Source organism: Polyodon spathula, chromosome 15, assembly GCF_017654505.1.
Source record: "Polyodon spathula isolate WHYD16114869_AA chromosome 15, ASM1765450v1, whole genome shotgun sequence".
Taxonomy (NCBI): Eukaryota; Metazoa; Chordata; class Actinopteri; order Acipenseriformes; family Polyodontidae; genus Polyodon; species Polyodon spathula.
The window spans coordinates 37,853,194-37,873,613 of record NC_054548.1 but is presented as its reverse complement, the minus strand read 5'-3'; the positions used below and the strand labels follow the sequence as shown (position 1 = coordinate 37,873,613).

The window sequence follows — 20,420 nt, the reverse complement described above, 5'->3', positions numbered from 1 at the left end:
AGGAAATACTTTAAGCAGCAGCAGCATACTCATGTCTTCCAGTTCCTTCATTAAAATATTACAGAAACTGGGTACTCTTTTCTGGCTACTTCAGCAACACCAGGTCCTTAAAATACCATTTATAACCAACTACACTTACTAGTGTGAGTAGCAGGCTTTGGGGATAAGGCGGCTTGTTATCCTAGCTTCAGCTACCTTTGGAGAATGCATACCAAGACTGAGAACAAGCAGCTACTTTCTCCTATGAATAGAGCAAAGAAGGCTAAACTATAGAAGAAGGAGGAGTAATATTTTACCATTACAACTGAAAATGATGGTTGTACACCACACCTTTAAGTAAACTGAAAAGTTTGAAGGCGATGGTCTGTGAACCTTGCAGCTATCAGCACTCCCATTAGCTCTGGTCTGTCTGTTATCTACAGATATGATAAGAACCCAAAGCACAAAACTCCATATCAAACACCAACTAATGACCATTAATCCCTGTATCTCTGTAGTAATCTCCTCTTCCTTCATTTATTATTCTACTGACACCTCTCTACACAGCGAATAAACGTGGACACAGAGGGACTACATTGAGCAAACTGCCTCAAAGTTTTGCCATTTCTCTAATGTTGATGAGATTTTTCTTTTGTTTATTCTGCTTTCACAAATCGGGTAAAGTGCACTTCAGTTAAACTAGTCATCCTGACAACAAAACTGCTACATAGAAAAAAAAAAAAAAAAAACTGGCAAAAAGTTTTGTTTTCATACTAGAAGTAGCTTTTTATGCAAAGACTTTGACTTACCAGCTAATTATGAACTATAACCATTTACAAACAGAAAGCACAAAACACCATCTGAAAATCCCCAACATATGAGTCTCGCAATAACAGGCTGAATGTTAAGTTTATTATGTAAATAAGCAACAATAAGTAGAAACTTATTGAAGAGTTAAAACGAGACCAGATACCCATTAACCTCAAAGCTACTGAACAGTTCACGTTTTTTTCCCCACATATTCACCAAGCAAAGCTCCTACAACCTATTTGTTTATTGTTAGTTCTGTAACATCAGAATGTGTTTCTTTTAGAAAAATGTGCCCAGTGTCCAAAGTTCAAAGTGTCATTTGTACAGTCCAGTATGCTTATGCAGTATCCCCAAAGCAAAGGTACTTTAGCTGTAGGGACAGAAACTTATTCATTTTAGAAATTAATTGAAGTTTTGTTTCTCCTACAGTATTAAATGCTGAAACCCTTGTACAATTAACATTAAACAGTGGTTTTAGGAATTAATCTAATTTACATACTTTTCCTTCACAACAGAGACAACATATAATCAATACTCTTACCAGACAGTTACTAAATTACCTGTTGCCTGCCTTATCACTATATTAGTTAATGTCGTTTCAGATCCAGTAATAACCCAATAAACGGATGTAAATTGCACGTGCAGAGTACCGTGACAGTATTGGTACTTGCTTTGTTTCTTATTTCGCAAAACCCTACCTGTAATGCTTCTCAATAATGAAACTGCTCGCTGCGTCAACAGCACGAACAGAAAGTTTTTTTTTTTTTTTTTTTTTTTTTTAATTAAAACGATAGACGAGGGTTTCCATATGGCCCAGCTTGGCAAGTTTAAATTTCACCCTGTACTCTTTTCGGGAGGAGTTGGGCGGTTGCGTGGGATAGGTGGATACAGTTCCTGTTTATTTTCTTATTATGATGATGGTTGTTTTATATTATATATACACACACACACACACACACACACACACACACACATATATATATATATATATATATATATATATATATATATATATAATGTATGTGTATATATATATATATATATAGAGAGAGAGAGAGAGAGAGAGAGAGAGAGAGAGAGAGAGAAGAAATGTAGTTATCGTCATTTCCACAAAGCGTCTTCCGCCACATCAAAAGCAGAGTAAAGGTGTTCGCAGAAGGCGGGTGTGCAATGAGGTACCCTAAAAATATATCGCTGCATTTATTGGGTCCGACTAGCCAAGAACTAAAGGAAGTTATTCATATCCTACAGCAAAAGTGAATAGTTTCCTCTCGCATGGTCATAATAGGGCTTAATTACAGTTAACAGTTAACACAGTAATCGGCTATTGTTTCAAACCCAGCCTCCTAATCACAACCACTACATCCTGCTATATTGCACCGCTGTACATTCAAATAAAATCAACCTCGAGTCTTATTTTAAACTAAAGAGAACACCAATTTCCTGAGCCGGACTGGGAACACACTGATTTTAACCAGAAACAAAATGTAACATTGATGTTTACAGTTGATAACAGTCCAATGTCTAGGAGTATTCAATAGACAAAATGACTTTACCTAGCTATTATGAAGTGAGATCAGACTACAATCCCATAATAATGAATGCAAAAAGTAAGGAAACAAAATACCTGAGCAAGTACTGAGGAATCCAAACACAAGGTACATTCCTATAAAACGTGCAGGCATTGTTCAAAAGGTTCATAGGAAGAGATAAAAAAAAAATTAAATAACTTTATAATTCCAAGTAATTACTGCAAGCAAAACGATGGCTGGTCCTTCATAATCCTGTTTTCAGACTATAAAACAGAAATATAACACGTGTTCTCATGAAGAAAACGTTATGTATTATTTGAATCCGCTGTTATTTTCACTGAAACAAATGTAATGACGTTTCCCAGATGCCAATAAAGTTGAAGTGTTTTAAAAGTCAAAATCTGTTCCTTTGTCTTTACGTAAATTAATCAATTCTCAACAGGGTTTTTTGGTGAGTTGGATGGATCTCTCAATGTGAGATTTATGGGGGAAAAAAAAGATAAAAAATAATCCAGTCCTGGTTACAAATATATTGTGCATCTGAACACAGTAGTTGGCCCAACAAGTTTAAACGGCTAAAGTCAATACCAAGTCGCTTGCCACATCATTTTTCCTGGTAATTTTGAAGTTTCTTGAACGTTTTTTTTTTTCTCTTCTCAGTTCAGTCACACTTTTTGCTCATACTTAGCGCAGTTTGAACATCGTCTCAATTTATGCTTGACTGAGCGCACATGCTCTTCTAAGAAAAAAGGAAAATGCCAATTGAACAGATTCCTCAAAACTGTTGTAGTACACACGTTAATAAAGACTTAAAATGTTAAAATCCAGACGTCAGTCCTTGCATTCTCATCAATTCTGAACTACTTTTCCCCTTGTGACCACGAAAACTTTTCCGTTTCAGTTCAGAAACAGACGTTCTGTGCATCTGTTTTTTCTTCTCTGCTGCAGTTTAACAATAGGATTTGTGCTCAGTTCCCTAATATTTTTCCCCTTACTGAGTAATTTATTTATTTATTTATTTATTTATTATCTCGGTGTCTAACCCCGTCTGACTCACAAAGGGGAATGAAAACAAACGGCAGTTTCACAGGGTGACTGCGAGGATTGTACAATGGTACGAGCCATTCACCCCTCTCTGATGTTAAACAATGGATTTTACCAATGTTGGAACTTAACCTCTTCCATGCTGGATTAATTTTAATCAATAGTCAATTCCACAAATTTGCGTAGTCATTTTAACAAGGGCACGATGGAGTTTCAGAAATGCATTACCATGTAAGTTGAAAACAAAACATTTAACTCAACCTTTATGCATTTCCAACTTCTGTAACAAAAGCGTTACAATGTGTTAATTATTTATTTATTTATTTATTTATTTTTGTAGAATATCGTGTAAACATGTAGCTACAAATGTATTATACCGGTAACCTTATTTATAGGTACACGTGATAACAATAACTAAGTAAATCTACATAGATCAAACCGTGGAAATCACATATCACCTACTATAATGTAACCTATTTTTAACCAACAGACTCCTTGACCAACTCAGTTTTCATTTAAAGCGTTTAGTGGTATGCTAGCATCATTCAACGTGTTCTCGGAATTTAACTCTACGTATGTTTTAAGTGAAAAGGCTAATACTGTACATAAAATAGTGGTAGTGCACTGCAAATCCATCTTATGCAATGCATTTTCAAGGGGGTTTTGTATTTACTTTACAAGTTAATTCTCAAACAATCACAAAATCACTGCTACAATTAAATATATACAGTTATTAAAAAGTGTATAGACAACCATTTTTTTCTTTTCTTTTTTTTTTTTTTTTAAGCCCGCATTTCACTCCACAGCAGCTGTGCTGGCAACGGGTGTGTTCAGTGCTGGAAATTCCAACAGAGCTATCTTCAAGTCTCTGAGATTTGAAACTTGGGCACTTTGTTTATAAACACTGTTTTTTGTCACGTTGGCATTCCTAATCCCAGATACCGCGTGGCCAGGTAAAATACCATCTTAATCAGCCAATTAAAATTCACTTGAGGGCCATTAGCAATGAGCTGAAACGCTTCTTGATATCAGATTGTAATTTACTTAGCAGACTACAGATTTAATTTTAATGAAACAATCAAATATCCTTTTTCCTGACCACCAATACCTGTACTGCCTCGTATTTACTGTTATCCATACAGCTACACCAAAATAAATGTGTGTACACACACAGTAAGTTTTACTTTTAAAACTAAGGTTTGATTGACATTTAAAACTGTGTACATAGGATTAGCAATGTATTCCCAATGAAGATCGAGTTGTATATGAAGTCTACAAAAAATATAATACAGGCACAGTGCTTGTATACTGAAACCATTTTTTGTTTACCTACAGCTATGGCCAAATGTTTCGCATCACCCTACAGACTTAATTTTGCTTCATTAAATCAAATTAAACCTGCTGAATAATGTTACATTAACTTATGAAATCGCATACCGCTTTGTAGTTTTCCATATACTTACTGAAAAACTGACATAAATTGGAAAATGTAACATTTTGAAATCTAATATGAAACACTGTACCTTGGCTTCCGGTAGAATTTAGATATAATTTTGTAGTGTCATTGATTACATGATTTTAAATAACATATCTAAATTATGTTCCTAATTATGTCTCAATTCTAAATTTCTAGGTGAGACTGTTGGCTATAGCTGTAAATGTACAAATGTATGACACTGTATGATATTGAACCAAAATTAGAAAAATCTGCAAGAACGCCGTCAACAGTGTGAGGCCACTATGGGCAGTTTAAGTTCCTTTCACACTGGCACTCCTACCAGGGTCCAGACCCAGAATCTGACCCGGGTCCAAGCAAACCATCTCAGGATGTGGGTCGAGACGCTTTGACCCAGGTTGAGCGAGACAAAATGCAGACGGACATTCGTGAACTGACGCAATAACAAACAGCAAAGCCTGCGTGAAGGTTTCACTTCTGCAAGGAACATTTCAGTTCATTGTGTTTTGCCATAGTTTTGTCAATTGAGACACAGCATGGGCCAGACTGCAGAAGGGATGAAGAAACATTTGCTCTAATCAACATTTGGACTGACGGTTCCATGGCATTGAAAGGGTCATTGTGCACTTACGCCTGTCACCCAGGTTAACCCTGCTTTATCAAAGTAGTGTGAAATTGCGTACCCAACCCGCATGACACCAGGTCCTGACCTGGGTAGAGCACGCCAGTGTGAAAGAGGCTTAAGACAGCACTGATTGAAAGTTACAAGTCTGAAAGGTGTTTACATTCTATAAAATGAAGGGAAGTTGTATAGGCCTACAGAACTTATAGCAAAGCAAAGAATGGTCCGGGTGTGTAACTGGGAGAAGCTTTTATATATTACAGAATGTGTCAGGGACACCACCTGTGTAACAATTTGATCAACAAATGTATGTGAGGGGTAGTCCATTTATGCACAAGTGTGTGCTACATATCACAGGTGTTCCCTCAATGTAAGAGATAGCAAAGCAGTTATGGGTGGTTACAGTGGTTACAAAAGCCAACACATTAAAAAATAGAACATTACTAAACTAGTGCAAAAACAAGCCCAACTAACCGTGTTTAGTAGAATTCTATAAATCGAACGAAGTATTTAAATGTGGGTGGGATGTGAATTTACTGAGCCTGACATGTGAGTTCTAAAAAACAAAACAAAAAACATTAAGCTACAATACAGTTGTACACCCTTTTGCTTGTAAAAACAAGGTTATGGCAGTTGTTGTTGAAACAAAGCCTTTAATACTGTAATGCAAACATCTCTCCTGTAATTTAACACGTGGTCATTACCAAATGCAATGCCTACAGAAAATGCAGTAACCAAGAAGAGGGAGTACTACAGCACCACCTTGTGGTAATGAAAGGAAAAATATATAGGAATTCAGCAGTTTCCTCTAAGATCTTTTTTGTGCTAAACAATTCAGTGATATATGTTTTATTAATAGTTAATTAATTATTAATAGTACAAGTGATACCAATCTGATTATTTCTAAATATAGAGAACGATATCAAGTTATCGTATTAGCTGTCTTTACTGACTGCAGTAGCACAAACCTGCTTCATTGTTCATTATGTAACCATTTTTACTATTGCTCTGTCTGTATCTGATGTAAAATGTAGGCATTCAAATATGACTTTGGCTTAACATCTAGTTATGCTCTATCACAGATCTGCCCAGCCGTTTTGGTTAGAAGAGAACCCGTGGGCTCTTATAGTCAGAAAATCACAAACACACAATATATCAAATAAAAATATTTCTGACAGTAAGGAATGTTTACATTTTACTTAATAAAACTAAAAATCTGACCAAATAAGGTTTACAATATCTGTGTGCTAAATCTGTCCGTTTATTGCATTTTGATTTTGCTTTCTGCCAACAAGACAACCTTGTATTTTTTTCAAACCCATTAAGAGCCTAAATGGAATACTTCACTGCAAAATAGAAAAACATAAATAAATACATAATAATAATAATAATAATAATAATAATAATAATAATAATAATAATAATATGGAGTGTAATGAGCTACATGTGGCTCAGAGTCCAGCACTGGACCGTCTGCTTTAACATTTGACAATAGGAAACATGAATGTGAGAGATAAATGGGTTATGTACTCCCTCTGCTGGTGGTGTCTGGTATTCTTTTTTCTTTCAGTTTACACCTTTAAAAAACAGCCCTGTATAATGATCCAGGGTACTAGTTAAAATGTTATATTACAAAATATTTAAGTAGGCAACTGTACATTTTACAATGATGTTTAGTAATCGTTTCAAATTATAAACATACAAAATTAGATAACAATAAATACAACTAAAACCAATTAAGAAAATGTCCAAGCTTGTTACGTAGCAAATAGCAGTTAAACACACAAACAGTTGATTGTATAAATATAGTTATGAGACCAGTACAATTCCCTACCCTCAATAGTTCTGTATAGTAGAAAAAAGTATACATTTCATAAAAAGTTTAACCCCCATTAATCAAAATTTTTTATCTATTTGATTAAAAGAAAATAACAACCATTTGGCGAGCTAGGATTTCAACACCTTAGTCATGTTTTTGAAAAAAAAAATATTTTAAAGGGGGGAAAAATAGATTTGTAATAATTTACATCACGTTATTTCCTCATATTTCTGTAATAACATGTTAAATGTATGCTGTCAAAAGTTGTGGATTTAATTAAGCTGAAGTTATAAACTAAATATGTCCAGGAAAAGCCATATATCTGCATTAGGCATCTTGCCAAATCAGACACACAAAGGACTCCTTTGTCAGTATAAGTGGAAGGCCTTCACGAGTTTTCCATGCACACTTTTATTTTTTTTTCAACTTTAAGTAATACTTATCTGGGAGAAAAAAAGTCTTTTTGATCAAATATTTGCTCAGTGATTTGCTGCAACATTTTCAGTGGATAAAATCATTACCGTGATGGTAGTTTAGGTTCTGCAAATATTATTTTTCATTTGAGACACTGAGCACCATTCTTCTATTAGCAACCTCACAACACGACATGACATGTTTCTGGTAATGTCTGGATCAGTAAAGTGTTTCTCAAATCATATAGCAAAGGAACTTATCCGTACCACACAAATAGTGCATAGGAAGGACCCCCATCTTAAACTCTCTCACCACACAGGGCACACAACACTGTTTCCCTTTTCGGTATTCCTAAAAAGCCAATTAATCTGTAAACAAACACTCGAACAAACCTTAATATGAAACACATTGAGCTACAGTCTTTTAAACAACAGTTGGTCTTTGATAGCGCCCTTAAAAGGCTGTCTCAAGTTTACAGACTGTGGATTGGGACCTCTCCCACTGTGGACAGACTATAACTTTTTAACCATGTCTCAACTATTACACACTTTCTTAGTAGTAAAGTATATTGGTTGTTACGCTAGTGATTACAGTATAGTGGAGCTGGACACCACACTGACATGTTTACTTGTAACTAGAAAACCACTTACCCGATTGTGAAAAGTTCCTTCTTTATTGACTGTATCATAATCTGATGTATTTGGAGTCTGTCTGGTCGAAATTTCTACATATCTCTAGAGAACCACTTATGCAGTTATTATGAAACTAGTAAGGGCATTCTTTAAGATATGGAGAATAGGGTGGCATTTATTTGATTATATGTTTGTCAAACATACTCAAGGTAATGGTAGGTAATGGTGATCTTTTTCAATGATGGCTCCGATTTTGTATTTACAGCCATTAAATTTCACTCATGTGCTTGTTGAAATAACAATGAAAAACTGGCAAATTACAATGACAAAGACACTTGACAACAATCCATGGGCACCACAAGGGTTTAACATCATTCCCCCCCAGATACTACAAGTTAGCTTCCATAGTTGTTTATAGTGGTGAACTACCAGCGCTCATTTTAACACCAAAGTGGGTAGAGGCTCATTGTAATAAATAACGGATCACAATTCACTACATTTTCATAAAGATCATTTGATGGCTCTGCTCACAATATGTACAGTGTTGTTGTTTTACACCATGCCTGGGTTTGAATCAGACTCAGTTCTCAAATTAAATGGATTCCCAGCTTAGACACCCCAGTAAATATAAGGTGAAATCAGCACATAATTCTGCACAATTAAACACATTTGCCAGGAGTGAGTGGCTAGTACAAGATTTAGCCAACCTGGACATTAAAACATTTACAAACCAGAACTGTGAAAACAAAGCTTAACAACCAAGACGTGTTGTTCGGCTGTTAGCCTTGGTATATTTTTTCTAAAGTCTGGTTCCTGTGAGCCTCTTCTAAAAAGTTTGGTGTGTACCCTGTTTACATGCTGTGAAACACTGAACTATAGTGAAAGATGTTATCAGATAGTTTAGCCTTTCACCCATGCAGCCTTTTTAGTCTTACAAGATTAACTCAACTGTATTGAGAATGTATTATACAGTAGTATTTATTTTTTCCAACCTACTTAAGCTCATGGGTAAATCATTATTTGTGGGCCAGTTTCTTATTTGTTATTATCTTATTTGTTATTATCTTATTTGTTTGAGTGTTTTATGGACAACTTTAAATACTGTATTCCTTCGAATTTAAGACACACTTTTTGAACGATTGTTTGCTTGTCAAAAATAGCCTGTGTCTTAAATTTGAGTACTATGGAAGGCCAGCCAGGTCAAAAACGCACACCTGGGACACGCATTGATTTGGACCAATCAGAATACATAAAATAGTACGTGTTCTAAATAAATGTAAATTAGCTACACATTTTCTACGTAGTGGCTGGTCATTTTCCAGTAGTACCTGCGTAGGGGTTGGTCATTTTACAGTCATGCAGAGTAATTACAAGAGTTATTTTTCATTTCAGACATGAAATATGCTTAAAAAAAATCATGAATAAGGAAAAACGTGCTGAGTGCTGCCGACTTCTTGAGACAGACAATGTTGACTGTGACATGGTTCAGTTTATAGTAACAATGCACACAATCAGTTTTTTTATTTACTAATTATATTTATTTCAGTTTTACACTAAAATATTGAGTTACCATAGCTAGTATTAGAAACAATGTCAGATCTTGCAACACTTGTTTAAAATTACATATTAGTTACAGTGTGGTAACCACTGAATTAATGGGATTTCTAAGGCTCTGAAATCGCTGGTTGATACTCGGAGGGTCTGGCTCTGTCCATCTTTCACTAGACATTACCCAATGCCAAGTCCTTATACCGCCACAAATTGGGCTGGAATCTCAGATGTAAGGTGACTTTTAATTGGATAATTTATTACACATACTATTTTCTTTCAATTCATTGGTTCTAATGAATTGAAAGTAAAAGTAAAATTAGAATGTGTACTAAATGTTTGAAACATGTGCTAAATTTCACTTTTTTGATCCAGATGGCCTTCAATGGAGTACACAGTAGTGATGCATGTATTAAAATCACTGACAAAAGATGTAACTACCTGAATACACAAACAGCAACGTGACTTACTGCCGAGAAAAGACTTTCTGAGAAATTCAAAGAGAAGCTATTACAATTTCAGCATTTCTAACAAACAGTACCAGCTTGGACAGATCAGAAATGCTGATCAGACCCCCGTATTTTTTTCGACATGCCAAGAAATACCACAGTTCACAAACAGATGTGAGTAATCATGACTGGAAATGAGAAGCAGCACATAACTGTAATGCTCTGTGTGAAAGCAGATGACAGTAACTGAGGTTGAATCTTTGTAAATGCATATTTAGCTGATGGTTTTTTTTTTTTCAAATTGAGAGTGAGGAAACGTGGGCTACATCTTAAATTCGAAGGAATACGGTAATAGCTTTGACACTAACAATCTGTATCACAATTAATTACAGCTGCAAAATGAACAGTATTTGCATGTCTGGGTATAGAATATCATTATATTGATATAATCACCAAAAGTGTTAATTCACAGAAGTCTGTGCTGAGAATCTCCATTGTTTTTATACCGATCTGTATTGTAATCATTTCTAATCCTTGATAATACAATTTGAAGCTGCTGTGTCACATATGAATGTTTTAGTAAAAAACTATACTTTGTCAGTACCTACAGCAGCAGGAGGTTAAGAGTTTCATTTGCACACTCCACTGCAGTTCAGAAAAGCAAAACAAACATGGAAAATAGGATAAAGTGTTTTTCTTATGCACATTGAATTTTGCATGAAATGTCTATAGAGCCGATATTTTAAAATGAGGATTTTAGAAACTGCAAGGGGCACACCACTATAAAGATGTGTGCATTATCTGAACATGGCAATACCTTTATCCCAGTAGCAGCAAGAAAACAACACATATAGAAATACTAGAAGAGACTAGTACATGTTTTAACAAATGTCATTGATAAATATTTGTAGAGGCTCATTTTTTGCACATGTTTTTGTGTACATGTACAGTTTAAAAGGAAGATCTACATTTATACTGACAGGTAGCTAAAACATTGGTCGATACTTCTTTCATTTCATGTGCCACTTGGTCAATAAATCTAATTTTTGACAGTGCTATTCAAAATGTAATTTGTACCAAGCAATACAAATGGCAGTACCATTCTGGGATATGCGCCAACGCCGCATATTAGAACCTTAAACATATTTTCAAGTGGAAAATCAGTCCAAAATATTAAATAACTCACTAGATAAATGTATATTAAATAGTTATTTTAGCTCTCAAGCCTGTAATTAAAACTCATGTAGCACTATGATGTAATAGTTATGTGTGCTTAAATAGAGTTGAAACATACAAGTCTTTGTATGATTATTAAAATAACATTTAGAATAGTATAACTCTGCTGGCAACCAATTCCCTGTGTCCTGTAATAACCAAAAATGTAAAAAAAAAAAATATATATATATATATATATATATATATATATATATATATATATATATATACAGTTCCATGAAAAAGTATTTGCCCCCTGTCTGATTTTCTGCATTTTTGCACATTTTTCACATTGAATTTGTTTAGATCTTTTGTGGGTTGTAGTAGTATATAGAGAGAGTCTGAGAAAAAAAATGACACCAAAGTTTGGTACTTCTTTCATTTGTTAGGTGTGCAAGGTAATCAAACATGCAATCTTCAGGTGTGAAAAAGTTATTGTCCCCCTAGTTAAAGGGATAATTAGGGTCAGCTGTTTGAATACTTTGGTTAACAATCAGCCTGATTTGGGCCAGCCCTGCCCAATATAAATCTGACTAACTCTGGCCCTTACCATCAGAGTGAAGTTGTCAGCACACAGGCTGTAGAGGCACATCATGCCACGATCAAAAGAAATTCCCGAAGATTCCGGAAAAAAAATTGTTGATGCCTATTAGTCTGGAAAGCGTTACAAAGCCATTCCTAAGGCTCTGGAGCTCCACCAAACCACAGTCATAGCCATATTGTCCAAATGGAGAAAGTTTGGGACAACAGTAAATCTTCCCAGGAGTGGCCGTCCTGCCAAAATCTCTCCAAGAGCAAGGCATAAAATCGTCCAGGAAGTCACAAAGAACCCTAGAACAACATCCAGGGATCTGCAGGCCTCTCTCGCCTCAGCTAAGGTCAGTGTTCATGACTCCACCTTCAGAAAGACATTGGGCAAGAATGGGATTCATGGCAGAGTAGCAAGGTGGAAACCACTGCTCACTAGGAAGAACATGAATGCTCATCTCAAGTTTGCCAAAAAGCAGCTGGATGATCCTCAAGAGTTCTGGAACAATGTTCTATGGAGAGATGAGTCAAAAGTGGAACATTTTGGCCAACATGGCCCGTTATGTCCGGCGAAAACCAAACACTGCATTCCAGAGCAAAAACCTCATACCAACAGTCAAGCATGGTGGTGGTAGTGTCATGATTTGGGGATTGCCATCATTGAAGGAACCATGAATTCTGCTCTGTTATTCTACAGGAGAATGTCAAGCCATCCGTCCATGAGCTGAAGCTGAAGCTCAGCTCAGTCATGCAGCAAGACAATGATCCGAAACACACAAGCATGTTTACATGAGAATGGTTGAAGAACAAGAAATTTAAAGTTTTGGAATGGCCTAGTCAACATCCATATCTAAACCCCATTGAGATGTTGTGGTAGGACCTGAAACAAGCAGTTTATGCTTGAAAACCCACAAATGTTACTGAGTTGAAGCAGTTCTGCATGAAGGAGTTGGCCAAAATTCCTCCAAAGCACTGTGAGAGACTGATCAATAACTACAGGAAACGTTTGGTTGCAGTTATTGGTGCTAAAGGTGACGTAACCAATTATTGAGCCTAAGGGGGTGATTACTTTTTCACACGCATTGGGTGTTGCATAACTTTCTTTAATAAATAAATGAAATAAGTATTGAAATTTTGTTTTATTTGTTCACTCAGGGTCCCTTTTATCTAATATTAGATTTTGGTTGAAGATCTGATAACATTCAGTGTCAAAAGTATACAAAAATACAGAAAATTGAAATCTAAATTTGCATGGTAGAAAATTACTTTAAAACCCATCATGAAATGCTTTCAGATATGATTAGGTTGGGATCCATAATGCTACCATTGATTGATACTTAAAACACTTGCACCTTTTTACTGTTTAAATTAAAATAGTTATAATATCTGGATGTCAGCCTTACAATAACAAACCCATTGTGGCGATACTCCATTCAAAAATGAGTAGAAACAGGTATTGGTAAGTATAAGCACGCTACCAAGCACCTTTTCCAACCAGAGCTTTAATACTATTTTATTTTGACAGTTGTGCATGATTTAATAGAAAACTATAGTTCTTATTGATGTTATTATAAATGTTTATTTATGTGTTTATTTGTTTGCATTGCTAACAGCTCATGTTAAGAAACCAAAGGTTGTAGAAATTCAGAAAACTGAAACTACTTACAAACATGTGGATGTTCACATTTGAGACCTCTGCTGCCAAAGGCTTTTAAAGGCACAGGAACCAGCCGGTTCTCAAGCAGAGATGCCACAGAGCGTTTACCCCAGTGCAGTTGCAAACTTTCGGCCCCCTACCATGTTTTGTGAGACACAGCAATCCCAAGCAGAAACGGAAGAATGAAAATGTTCCCCACAATCTGCATTTCACTCTAAGTTCCAGTGCATAGTTACAAGGTCCAATTGCAACACTGATTACCAGCCATCTTTAAAGAAAAGCAACAACATTTCCTGAGCTGGAGACCATTCTCCTTCATAGCTGTGCAGCTATCATAATCCCACTGCACCATGGCAAAGGAAAAATACAACGTTCTTTATGGGCTTTGTAGAAAGGCTCATGATAAAGACACAGAACCCCATTTATTATAGATAATTCTCTTCTTAAATATTCAAGCAAGTGTTGCTTTTGTAATGAAAGGGAAACCTTGAAGGCGCCATGCTGATATCCGTATTGAAGACACACAGGGTCCATACAAATCCACCAGCTACCAAAGTAGAGGTGATGGAACCCACATTTTTGCTCCCTGACTAAGGCTATTTAATGGTTTTCATTCACATCACACTGTCTTATACATCCTTAGAAAAAACAAAAAAAACAAAAACAAAGACAATTGACTGTTTTGCTGGAGGGGCTATTTGTTTAGTACTGTTTAGCCAATTTAGTTATTTTAGGGTAAATATGATTAGGAACATATCAGCTGAAGTGTGACGCTCTGACTCAAAAATACTGGTAGTGCTTGAATAGGAGAGGAAAAGCTTCAGTATGTGAATACATTTGAATCCATTTGCAAACTCGTGCCAGTATGATATTACGGTACATGCTGGACAGGCTTATGGACCAACTGAAAAAAGTAAACAGATTTATTTACCTTTAATACTAAACACTGCATATGCATTACAATAAACATGTTGTTACTACAGTCATCCTGTCTTTAGTGGTCACACTTTGCTTAACTTATGTATGTGCCGGTCTGAGCCCTCTTCAAAAACAGGCAACAAATGTAGTGATAAATTAAATATTATTAATTTACTACCAATGTGGAACAGCTGGTGGGATTTGTGTTTGTTTCTGCAGTGCCAACACACAGTAAAGGATTGGTATTACACCCAATGCTACATCCAGTGCAATAAGAGTTGCTGCTCTAAAGAGATAGCTGGTTGAATGCACAATGCATAGCACTGTCAGCTTGTTGGGGTTCTGTTTCAGGAGCAGGCCACTTAATCTCCCCCCATTGTTTGCCCTAGGGATTGAAACTGTTTAATGTGCCCTTTTTTGAGAGTCTGTGAACTGTAGAAGATGTGTTGGTAACAAGTTTTTTGGGCCTGCCTCATTGCAGGCTTCAGCAGACACTGGAGAAGGCACAACGAGGACCTGTAACTGTTTAAAGCCCTGCCCTGACTGGGTTTGTAGAGCTCCCCAGTGAGATGCCTAATTTTATAGGCTCACTGGTGAGAAAGGACTGCCTGTTGTCGTACGGTGAAGTACTTGTTTGTGGTTCAATATGTAAATACCAGTTAATAATGTCGATTTAACAAGCAGAGGCTAATTTCCAAAGGAGTCTTTTGAACTCTCCATTAGAAATAAACACATCTGGTTTCTAATTTAAGGCCTTTTAAGTACGGGTAGGTACCTCATTTTGCAACTTGAAAGGGTGTTTTTTCTGTGTTAAAAACAATAATATGCTTAACACTTTTGAGTCAAAAGCTTTGACAATGACCCTCTGGAAGTCTCACACATATATTGATTGTTTTTCTGAATGGTTGTATGGTTCTGAATATGTGTACGTGCTGCTGCTTCTGCTTGGAGGTGAAGCAATAGTAAATTACACTGTATCTCCATGCAATTGCAGAGTAAAACAGTGGACTACTTTAGAATTATTTTACAAATACATGTGTCATAACTTAAGTATATATATAGCAATATATTCAGGAACTCAAATCAAACCAGTACACTAAAAGTAATTTTGTCTTGATTAAATCTGAAATACTAGGAGCAGCTTTGAGAAATAAAGATTGTCTCCAGTCGACAAAGTGGTGCTTGATGCCGTATTCTCCAAAGAATTGATCCTCCTTTCAGAAACCAAAACATGCGATAAACAGGCAGCAGTTTTTACGCCTGCTTGCGTTTGCTGAATATATTTGCATTTGTTCAGCCATTTCCTTTCTATTGAGACTAATTAAATATGCATTGGCCCATTATAAGTGAGGACATCAAGCTACCTCAAAAACATAGTTTTGTGCTATGGCTTTATACAGTACTATGCTTTGTTTTGGTTTTTTTTTTTTGTTGTTTTTATGTTTTATCCCATGAAGGCTGAATGTTTTGTAAATTATTTACTGCATATTTGCCCTCTTTTATGTCTGCATTTAGATAACAGTATTTATTTAAAGGGTGTGGGTTTGTTACTCTTACTGAGAGAACTGTTTTTAGCTACTGCAAACAAAGGACAAACATTGGCTGACATCATTGTTGAAAGGACATTTAAAAACTGGTTGAAATGACATTTTACCCATAACTCGGCACAAGACACAATTTTTCTTTTTTTGTGGAGCAATGTGTGAGTTTTAATGGCTTTTTTAAAATAAAGACCAACCGTTATCAAATTATCTTCAATAACAAGGTAGGCTCCAATGGTTGCAAAAGGTCAGCTATCATGTTTTTCCATTGCTAGAATGGTACTGTGCAGTACCTTAATGGTATAATATTCATATTTTGACATTTTGACAACATATCACAATGATATGAATCAATACACCCTAGTAATCCATTTCAGTGATAAAGTCCCATCTGTACCAAGTCATCAGGACAGCTGGCATGGATTGTTTGTAACCATGTGCTGTCAGTGTTTGTTCAGGGTAGTATTGTGGTGTTATAGTGCTATTCCAATGATACAGATTTTTAAAACTTTATAGTAAGTGTTTTAATAATGAATAAAATGTCAGAATGGGTGGGGGTGCAAAATCAGGCCTCAGAACTAATGACTTAGGCCATGTGTCATTTACATTTAAAATCTGTTTCCACCAAAGCATGGCTTTGCGTTTTCTAAGGTCTAATGACATTGTCAGGTTGAATTTTGTGGTGGAGTCATTGGGTATTATTTACACACCATGATTCTCTGAGATGCATGTACTAGATAGAGTCTGCTAAATTAAAGTCCATCTCCTGGCTAAGTGATAACATGTCAAATACCAGCATTTATTATTTTAAAAGTTTATGCACACATACATTTCTTGAGCAAATCCACTCAGAAGAATCAAACTTTATTTATACATGTTACATTCTAGATTTAAAAGACAACTTTGTTTAAGCCCAGAACAATTTTATAACAGTACATTTGTTTTTGTTTACAGTTTGTTGTACACCATTTTTTTCAAAACAAGAAAGTTACTCCATGCATTAATTTACAAGGAACAGCGTGCTTTTAATTTTAAATTATTTTAATATGCAGTCATATAGGTCTGTGTGGCAAGGTGCTTTTATTATTGTTGTATTGTTGTTGTTATTATATTAAATTATATTTGTGTGTGAACAGATGAAAGCCGCATGACATTATTTATTATTTGAGAGTGTCGAAAACTACGTGGTTGTCATGGATGGGGTTGAATCCCCCATCCTAAGTAGCTTGTGGGAATGTGGCTGGAGCCTTAATAAGGTAATTATGTAATGGGTAATTAAGTCTCCAGTCACAGTATAAAAGACCCACTCTGGGCTCAGAGTAGAAGAGGGTTGTGAGAAGAGTTAAAGAGAGAAAGAACAAATGCTACCAGCCAATGAACAAAGTAATCATCTTTGATAAGAAGAACTAAAACACTGGGTTATATTTACTTTGGCCAAAGTGCCCTTTTCTTTCGTTGTGTTTTGTTTAAATCTTTACTTTATTATTTAATAAATATACTGCTTTGGCAGTTTCAGCCCCCTATCATTTTGTTTGTGCTGCTTCCTGAACCTGACGTCACCACCCACACGCACCACTAAAGCCATCCATGACAGTCCACCAGAGGGAGAAATGTCAGTATTAGCTGGTGTTTCTTCAGGCGCTTATCTTGTGAGGTGCTGAAGCAAGCTTTCTGAGGGGAGGGGAGGGGAGGGGGGAACCATGGTAACGCATCATTCCGAGACTTCTTTCAGAATGAGCCAGAGGACATGCAACACAATTGAATTAAAATGAGCAAACAAATAGTATGGGACTTTAGTGTAAAATGACTACAGTATAATTATAGAGCATTTAAAATGCCCCAACATGCATTTGTCTTTAATTATTTTTAGTGGGTAATTTAAAATTGATGAAGTATCATAATTCAGCAAAACTAATACAAATGTACATCCCTTCTCAGTGGTTACCAAAATGTAATGAACACTGCCACCTCAAAATGCAAGTTGAAACACTTATATCTGATATTAAGCTATCCACTGCACCTATGATACTAGTCTAATACTCTGTTTGTAAGGTTTTAACACATTGCTAATTATAACAATAGGCAAACCTTTACGTTCTGTATAAATAGCTAAGGTCATTTTTACAGACTGCTGTAAATTACAAAATAATTTTTTGCAATACTATATTTTATTGTTCTGAAATGTACAACTTTGCTCTACATATAAAAGTAAGATGAAAAATATTCCTAGAAAGATGAAAAAACCGAGTCAAAATAAAGAGATAACAGTCTAAGGAAATGTTGGCAAGGGATTACTAAAACATAGACCCTGCGTAATTAGAACAGAATTCTTTTTATCAAATAAGCTGCCAAAAAGTTCTAGTGTGATAAATAAATTATTTGGTCATGTTGACTTCCCCACATACCAAAAAGACAGCAGGTGATGTACATATTACTATATGGTACTTGTATATGCTAAGCATAAGAGCACAGAGAAGTATGAAAAAGCATCAATGGTAAAGGACACAGAATCTATAGTAACAAAAAAGCATGCCAACTTGAGACTCACCATGCACTGATAAAGGCTTGATAGCCGCAACGTGTCTGGTATTTTATCTTTTTTTCTTTTGTCGCCTGCCTAACCATGTTTTTACACGAAAATAAAAATATCCTTTTTAAATAGTGCTGACTTGTTCAATGTTCATTTGATTCTGGTCTTATTTAAGATTCAGCACCCATTGAGAACTTTAGTGAAATTGAGTTGAGCGTGTTTGTTACAAACTTTTTGATATTGAAACCTTTGCAGGGCGACATATAATATCTTTAGTCACTTGTGCTCATTACAAAACATTAAAAAATTTTGTTAATGTTACCAACAAGGTAGAAAACTTACGGGTATGACTGAGTGAAAGACTACAGTAAAACCTGGACAATCCAGGATCAGGAGCTGGAAAATTGTTACAGATTACACAGTGCTGGATTACAGGGGTACTGTAAAAAAACTAATACTGTACCTAAAAAAAAGATTAAATGACAATAAACACAATAATACCTGAACAAAATCTTTACCTGTTATTAAACCATTCCCATAGGAAGTTGCTCACTTGTTCGTATCTGCATGTGAGATTTACACATTTTCTGCTGGCATTGACGTTTTCTCCATTTTGCTTTCAAGTAGGAATATTTTATTTTCAGAATATCTGAAAGCCTTGTAATTTACAATTTTCCACTTAGCTCTTTTTGTGTTGGTTTTGGTAAACATTCAGCTTTTTTTGAGAAGCGTAAATTTTCGTTCAAGAAATAAGCTTGCTATGCAAACATTTAGACATTTATTTGCTGTTCAACAACTGCACAATTGAGAATAGCAGAGACTAACAGGATGTCTCTGTCCTGTGTGATATATATATATATATATATATATATATATATATATATATATATATATAGATATTATATATATATATATAATATACTTGCTTGAACGTCTTGCTTTTGTTTTGGATTTATACTAATTTAAAACTTTGAAAAGCAAAATCACATGACCTTGTGTCAGATCTACCAGAAGTCATGTCAGATTCCTTCAGAATAAGCCAGGTTCTGGACTATAGAGGGTATCATTCAGTTCAATTGGGATTTGTTCGTCAGAACTGTAGCCTCACAGTATATCACTGTTTTCTTGGCATACAGCCTTATTACCCATTGTGAGAAAACAGCAATGTGAGCCATATTTAATGTGCAATTGTCTCCTGTCATAAATGTTCTGTGAAATGAAAATTAATAAGCGTAATAAGTACATTTTGCCCGCGTTAATAGCAGAAGTCTCAATAAATATGTCGAATCGCACATTCATTTCTTTATTGCCTGTTTTCGTTCAGTGACATTGCTCTCATAGTAATGCTCCAGTCACATTTACCTGTCTGGTTAAATGGCAAGAATGTGTCACTGAAACATGGTTCATGAGTACAGGGGCAAAAAGCAGTCATTTAAAAAAATAAGTGTCAGGTGAACTGTGTGAAAAATTTCCACTTAGATTTCAATTTTCCCCCAATGTCTATGTGTATTTTGAGTGTTTTCAATATCACAGTATGACATTTAGAACTTTAGAAAAACAAGCAAGACCTTTTTTTTTCTTACATCCTACAAAGTATGTTTGCATGGCCCCGGGAGCATTTCAGTGCAGGCCTCTGTTGTCCAAAGAGACCAAATGTAGGGCACAAGGTTGGGGGGCATGCTGTAAAATATCCATGCTGCGCAAATATTTATTTATTTATTTATTA

General features: G+C 35.5%; 1 protein-coding gene across 4 annotated transcripts in view; it reads right to left on the bottom strand.

Annotated features, from left to right (window-relative positions):
• The window catches only part of LOC121327923 (roundabout homolog 1-like), a 339,729-nt gene that overhangs the window by 194,239 nt on the left and 125,070 nt on the right, over positions 1 to 20,420 (bottom strand). Inside the window, exon 1 of one of the 4 annotated variants that reach the window (XM_041272276.1) lies at positions 2,417 to 3,388. The exons of the other annotated variants lie outside the window; for them this stretch is intronic. Within the exon in view, the coding sequence (XP_041128210.1) occupies positions 2,417 to 2,474 (58 nt within the window). The 5' untranslated portion in view covers positions 2,475 to 3,388. Of the gene's footprint in view, positions 1 to 2,416; positions 3,389 to 20,420 lie in introns of those variants that run through there. 4 annotated transcript variants of the gene reach the window in all.